At 34.6% G+C, this 7,812-nt stretch overlaps 1 protein-coding gene and 1 long non-coding RNA gene across 2 annotated transcripts; one reads left to right on the plus strand and one right to left on the minus strand.

The window, feature by feature from the left end:
- Nucleotides 1–1,895: 1,895 nt before the first annotated feature.
- Nucleotides 1,896–5,050, plus strand: LOC104119533 (uncharacterized). Its single transcript, XR_691477.4, has 2 exons — nucleotides 1,896–2,217; nucleotides 4,454–5,050. It is a non-coding gene; the product is annotated as an uncharacterized lncRNA (long non-coding RNA).
- Nucleotides 5,051–6,070: 1,020 nt separating this feature from the next.
- LOC104119534 (protein PHLOEM PROTEIN 2-LIKE A10-like) lies at nucleotides 6,071–7,336 on the minus strand. Its single transcript, XM_009631056.2, has one exon. The coding sequence runs from the start codon at nucleotides 7,334–7,336 to the stop codon at nucleotides 6,071–6,073; it is 1,266 nt and encodes a 421-aa protein (XP_009629351.1).
- Between the last annotated feature and the right edge of the window lie 476 nt (nucleotides 7,337–7,812).

The raw sequence follows: 7,812 nt of genomic DNA on the forward strand, positions 1-7,812 counted from the left end.
TCGTATTCTTAAAATTACCAGTAACAAAAAAGTCATTTATTGTTGATTCAACTCTTCTCATCTCAGTCCCTTACACACACATTGTAAATGAAACACGTTTTATATACATATTATAATGGCACAAAAACTATTAACTACATCTATTGACAGATTCTTTTCAGCAATTTGCCGTATGAAATGCGTAGTTAATTCGTCATTTTAGATGAAGAGCCATAATAGTAGAATATGGGGTAAAGAAGAATATGGGTAGTTGAATATTTGTGATTTTAGATATAAAATTATGGGTTTTTAGTTGCTGGGACTGAAATTGCAGGAAAAAACAGCGTAGAGATAAACAAAAGAAATTAGTAGAAATCTAGGAAATTTAATACCATCAATGACATGATACATTATAATTGATTTTTTATTTTGTTTTCTTTCCTTTTTAGTTTTTTTTTTAGTTATTTGACAGAAAATAAAAATGTCAAGCTTGCTTTAAAATATAATTCTGAAAGAGAAGACCTTAGAAGAAGAAGAAGAAGAATGAAGAAACGCTAAAGGCATCTCATGTTTATCTCCCCAATATTTTGCAGTACCTATCTTTTCTCTTTTTCATTATTTTTTACGTTTTTATTCTCAAAGGGTACTAAGTCAGATGGGCACTTAACTTATAGCTCTTCGCTAATATGTATATTATAAGTTAATTATGTGTAAAATATATACCTTTGTCGGATATTTTTTTGTGCATGTGGTTATTTAAGTTACTTTCTTGATTTATAAATGAGTTGTTTCAACTTTTATATTTAACCTGGATTATAATTTCATATATTATCTCTGACAAAATAAGAAATTAAATAAGAATTTAAAAGAATCCAAAAAAATGGTAGTCACCTTTAAAATTTTTCTGGTCAGTAAAGATAGATTTTTTTACTAATAATTATGACATCAGTCATTTTTTGATTCTTTTGATGACCACGCGAAGCGCAGACAATTACACCAATTTGGCATAATTATAAGAACAAATAGTTTCAGCATAAAACTTTGCATCAGTATAATATCACGTTTAGCTTAGGATATAAAACTGTGTATGCATTAATTGAAATTCTGGTACAACATTTGGTTTTTGTAATAACACTCTGCTTAACAATTGTATAACTTACACGACAATTTATATATTATTTTATGCAAGATAGAAATTAAATTAAAATTTTATGTGCAATAATACCAGTAAGAGGTTAAGATAATTCTTGACTATGATATCATAAATTCATATATAACTTATTCAAGTACTATTATTCATAGGGAATAATCATGTATTAAAATTCATTGTATTCATTGCATATGGATCCATATCTAATTGTTCATTGTGTTACTAATTACTAATATCTTTGGAATATTTGCAATTAAATATTCCAAAATAGCATGTAATAATCCATAAGTTCACCATTAACAATCCACCAACATGACATTGTTCCATTGTAGGACCGTTATCTAACAAATTGGATTACAAAGGTACTAGTATTATTGGCGGTGTTCCTAATTTCCACTTTAAACTTTTCATGAATTGTGTAAAAACATATTTGTACAAACATGTTACTTAAAAGCTAATTGTAGGTAAATGTTTTACCAACACTTCAGAAATAGCACATTTGAGCTAGTTGATTGAGAGTAGCTGATAAGTATTAAATGTTGAAAAGTAATTTTGAGTAAACTAATTTTATAGTATTGAAGCTGATAATCAGTAGTTAATGCTTTTGGTTAAAAAAATAATAATAATAAGTATTTTATATTAAAAAGGCTAAAATACCCTTAAAATTATTTATAATAATTATAAATTAAAAGTATTTTTACAAGGAGAATGAGGAACAATGTATAAGGTTTTTGTTTCGAGAAATGTGTCTTATGAATTACAAAAATGTTAGAGATAAATTAGAGTAATAAATATTTTGGTCAAGATAAAAGTAAAATATTGGGAGTGACTCACCAACTTATATTATCCAAACAATCTCTAAATCAAATAGCAGTTGAAGGTCATTTCCAAAAGTTGAAGGGAATTTCTAGAATTTCTGAAGGAATAGAGACGTGAATGTAATTGACCAAAACATTAGCTCGCAGCAGATAGCTGATAGCTCCGATCTCTTTGCTTCAAGACGGAAATTACTGAACTGAGAGAAGTACAGCGAACATGTTCGGAAGGAGAAGATTTTTGTCGTTTCCGCTGGTAATTGGCGCTGTAATGTAAGTTTTTATTACCCTTCCTCCATACAAGTTTTGCTTAAGATTAACAGATGATATGCATCAGTATGGATTCATATTCCGTCAAGGATATTGCTCCGTACCGCTCTTCAAACAACCAAGAGGAAAATCACAAAAAAAGCCCATTATATTTGGTGTTCTGGGTTTTCTTAAATCATGAATTGGAGCAAAGGTGTTTGAAGAAATGTCTAAATGAAACTACCCTCTTCCCCTGCCCAGAACATCAAAGAGGCAAAACCAGATAAAGCCCATAAACCGGAAGTTCCATTTTTTCATGATCATCTAGTGAAGATAACGTGCTCGAAGAAATGTCATACTAATGTTTTCATCAATGCGCAAGATATAAAGAGATTTCCCTTCATCTAATGATTAAAAGGATAAAGAATTTCTATTGTTGGTTGTTCAGTTGTTAGTGTTCTGTTATTTATTGATAGCTTCAGGTGTGGTATAGGTTCAAGTCTCAAAGTAGTGTCTTGTAGAGGCCACTCTTGGCCTGTCCTAAATCTAATGTGCTGTTCGCTTTCCCTTGATATTTGCGATTCCTCTTGTTCCTCCAACAATCTAAGTCTGTGCTTAGCTTGCTTCACCTGCCTAGACAAAATTCTGGACTTCCGGAAAGCTGAAGACATCAACATGATAGGTGCCCGCAATCTATCCTTTAGAGCAACTAAAATTAAGCTTAAAACCTCAATAAAATATCTATGCATTTTTGGGGATCGACAATAAGGAGTATGAGACAATCCACTAGATGTGGTTTCTCCTTCCTTATTCACAGCTGGACCTCGATCACTGGATCAATGAATTCCTTGACCAATGGCTGAAAGTGAATTGGAGAACATCCTCTAAAGCTCCCCGCCAAAAGATATTGAGAGAAAAAGAAGAGAAGTAAAAGAAAAACCTGCTTTCCTTCTCACTTTTACCCCTTTGTCTTCCTAGCTTCTGGTATATGTACCTTTTGACAAGTTTCTGCTGCTATGGCTGTCAGACAATGTGACAATGTGATTTTTGATATATTTGGTGTATGGTTGCCAAGTATGCATTTTTGCATCTGTGGTGTATTTACTAATGTGCATTTTGACATATTGACAAGTTAGATACAGAGAAGAAGTTTATCAAAGAAAAATAAAAGAATCATTAATAGAGCTCTGCCATTGCCCTTAACAGGTTGAAGCTGCCGGCATCCATAGTACTGCACTGTGCATCTACGTCTTATACTCAGAGATAAGTAAAGGAGCATTTTTCCATCTAATTAAAGATAAAAAATAGGTGTTGTTTTCAACATCTTTTTGGATGGGGTTATGCCTCTGAGTGTGTGTTCGGGTTGCTTAGCTGGGCACAGCGTTTTACTAACTTAGATTCAGGTCAAGCATATAAATGCGGATGGATTCCTTTTTTGTCCAAGAGAAGAGTTGAAATATTTTTTTTGCGTAGACACCAGATGTAAGTGCATAACCGCAGTAGTATTTAGCTCTTATCCGTTGAACCTTCAATGAACATTAATAACTTATATACTCAACCTGAATGGATATCATTAAATTTGTCAAACTTCGTGTTTCATTTTCCTCTTTTCTTTGACAACATTTTGATTTTGAGGGGCCTTGCTAGAGATAAGGATGTCTTGTGTTTCTTAAGAGTTATTGCTGCCTCTTTTAGCCTTCAAGATACTTAACAGTGAATTTGTTAGTACTCCCTTGTAGCACTAGCAAATAACTGCTGCATAATATGCCTTTCTATTCCTCTTCTTCCTTGTTTGCTGTAATGATACTTCTACTGGTACTTTTGACATTCTAATCTCTTGAAAGTATTGGTAGCCTGCCTTTTCTTGAATCTTTACCTTTTGATGAACTCTGCCCTTTTCTCAGCTGGGTTTTTGTAAGCCACGATTATCCCCTCAAAAAAATGCTAAGCAGATTAATGAGAATGTGTATGCGATGACTTTGTTCGAACCTAAGTAAAATTTCTGGAGTAAGTTGTTCATAATAGAGGTAACAATTATGGGAGATTAAATATAGTGTATTCTTCCAGTGTTGCAGCTTTATCCCTTTCTTGAACAGAGCAGTTGCTGATATGGCTTTGGCATCTGCATTGTGAAGTTTATTCCTTGGAGCTCAGAAGTTACAACTTATGTCCTCTAGACTAGAGCGAATAATGTAGCACCTTTTACTTGAATTATGTTTTTACTTCCATTAGCCTGATCTTTTACTTGGCCAATCTGTAGAATTGGAGTTGTATCTGGGAAAGCTATATTTGCACAACCACTTGATGAATACTGGAAGAAGAAACATCAGGAAGAACCAGCAGCAAAAGAAAACGACGGAAGCACCTCATAGTGTTCGATGGGACGCCCATCTGAGCTGAATACCGTTGTATTTTTCTGTTGGCAGTTGATCTTTAGAAATGCTTTGTGCATCCACATCCTCATCCAAATAGTTTATGACACCAAGCTTTGGAAATTTCACCCCTCAGTTGCTTCTATGAGACTACCCATCAAACTCATCCACTTCTTTTCTTGTTGAAATATATACGCAAAAACAACCATTGGAGCAGTACAGCTTAGGAGATATATTACATGACAATTTGGATAAATTTGTCCCTATGTTGCTTTACCTTTCTTTTATTTTCTTCCTCTTCTCTGCTTACTGCATCTGACTAGTGCAGCCTGAAACTTGAAAGTCATCCTCTTAAAGTATTTGTATGGAGAACCAAAATTGATCATCTTAGAAAGCATGGTAATGACTGAATGTAATAGCATGAAGCATATGTATTCATTTTTAATTTTGAAGGATGGCACAAGGGTGCGTCTCATTTTTGGTCACGGAGTTTATTCTGTTATGCACAGGTTTGGCCCATGATCAGTCTGATCTCTATTGGGAATGGAATGAAATATATTGAACTATACAACACGTGCTGAACGCGTGAACTTACAGTGGAACTGATATCTGAATGTTGAAATGTATGTCAAATTTATAAATCCTTAGCAATGCCACGAATAGAGGAGTTTTCTTAATACGGATATCTCATTCATAAATATTTTGGTTAAATGAGGCCTTCTTAAGGGTACCTGTATTTTTGCAGCCTAATTTGTTGGTTTGGTCCCTGGACCCCGCGGAGCTTAGTGCACCGGATTGCCCTTTTTTGGTCCAATGATAAACCTGTAGGTCTAAAAGAAAGGTATCAACTCTTGAGCGCTTCTTGTTTCTCGTACTAATGAAAGAAATTCATGAGCTCATATGATTCTTTGCTGCCAATTATCTTGTTATGGCACATTGGCACATGCCATTAGTCACAAGCTATTCTTTAATTTCCTTTTCCCTTTCAACTTTTTAGCACTTGCTATATATAGGAACACCTGGCTATAGTTATTAAGAACTTCAATTGTTGGCCTGATTTGAGAAGAGACGAGACTCGACAACGGGCAGTGCAGATGTTTAATCAGATTATAATCTTACAGATACCTCCACGAGGCACGAGCAAAAAAGCTAGTCCAGCGGTTGAGGGTTCTCTCATATTAGCTAAGTAGAAGTTAATTCCTCAGTTTACTCAAAGCAAAGATGCTCTGATTACTGGTTGCAATCTTAAAATTTTCTTTTCTTACCTGAACCATGATCACTTTAACTGAAGGAAGATAAGGAAAAGACCATAGCCAGGATACGGGAAAAAAAATATGGACAAATTTACATTCACTTTGACAACTTGTATTAGTAAAATACAATCAATCAATCAAGTACAGAGCAACTATGTACAGTTACACCAACCAATATTCCCTTTACGAAAGAATGTAATAGGAAGTTTTACAAAAGATAAAAGTACCTTCCCAAGATTCTATACTAAAACTTTAATTTGGAACCAAGATCCAAGGACCATTAAGTATGTGCAAACACAAAGTGAGGCATACACTAACAGCCGTAGAGGACTTCCCACTCACATAACTGTAAGCTTCAGCACTCGTATCAACCACCTCCTCTTGTATAACATCTACACTTCTTCTCAAATACTTCACCTCCTCTTGAACAACATCTAAGCTTTTTCTCAAATACGCGCGCAACTTTTCCAGCAGAAACTCCAGAAAAGATCTAACACTCTCAAAGGTCACCCTCCCAGTTAAATCAAGAATAAACCTCTTATTCTTTGGTACTGCCAAAGTATAAGATACTTTATTTGTCCACCCACTGTACATGTTCTGTTCTTCATCCAAAAATTGTTTGGCTTTGAAACTAAGTGGCAAAGAAGAAGAATACATTTTTGAAGTGGTTCCATCCATATCCATATCAGTACTTGTCAAAACTTGATGAGAAGTTTTGACAAAAGTTCCAATGGCACCACTACATATGGCAACTAACATATCTCTCATTTTGGCTTCATGTTTGGGATTAGTCAACCCAGAAAATATTTCATTGTAGGTGTTGATATTCATTGTCCTGTCAAGATAAACAGCAACAGCAGTGCTCACAAACAATTGTACACAATTCCCTATTAGTTCTCTGCACTTATCTTGGCATAGAACATCAACCCATCCTGGAACAGAATATTCAAATTCACAATCAGTACCATTGCCTTTCTTGTCCGAACAAAAAGCAAGAACCAAATTCTTGGCGAAGCTCCCAACAATTACAGAAGCAAAACCAGACCCTGCATCAGAAAACAGCTTATCCAAAACATGGTCAAATAGACCAGAATTTGCAACCCCAGAAACGCCATTTTTCGCGGTTTCTTGCTGGTAACCTTTCACAACTCCCACAGTCAACGCACTTGTGACATTAACAACAGACTGTGAAAACTCATCTGACTTAGTAATCTTAGAAATCTGTTTCAAACTTCCAGGAATTTGATCAGAGTCAGATGCAATGAACTCCTTTAGATCTTTAGAGACAATCCCAATTACATCAGCTGAATCAGACACCATCTCGGCTAAAGAAACAAAAGCACCTATAATTTTCAAAATTTTCTCCCTTTTTCTAACCATAGAAGGTGACCAATAAGCTCTATAAGCACCATAACCAGTGACACCAAGAGCTCCCAAAGCAACAACCAAGTTCCTATTTTTTCGAGTGTAGTCCAAACCCTTTCTTACTAGTTTTAAATCCACATAATTCAAAGCCATATAATCACAATCTCCTAAAATCTTGGATTCTGGACTTCAATCTTATTTTAATGATATCAACTCTTTAAAAGGGGTTTGAAATATGTTTAAGATTGAAGAGACGTATACTAACCTGAAAAAGGAAAGTTTCTGTTTCTGAGTTCTGACTATCTAGATTCTGGTGCAGAGCGTCAGCAGCTAAGAAGGGAAAGGGGCATAGTAGAAATTATGAAGGATTGATTGATAAGAACGACTTAAAATAAGACAGCTACCACGTCTACTCAGTTTTCAGCTTTCACGCTAGGTCGTTGTCTACATTTATTCATTAGATTTTTATTTTTATATATATGAATTATATGATTGAAGCATAATGGATATGGATATAGTAGTAGTTTGGAAAACTTACAGTTAGGTATTCTGTTAATGCAAGAACAGAAATGGTGTTGGGAGGATATATATGGCGGGACAATATGGTCCCACAGTTTATCTTTATAAGA

This window comes from Nicotiana tomentosiformis, chromosome 2 (assembly GCF_000390325.3).
Source record: "Nicotiana tomentosiformis chromosome 2, ASM39032v3, whole genome shotgun sequence".
NCBI classification, from domain to species: Eukaryota; Viridiplantae; Streptophyta; class Magnoliopsida; order Solanales; family Solanaceae; genus Nicotiana; species Nicotiana tomentosiformis.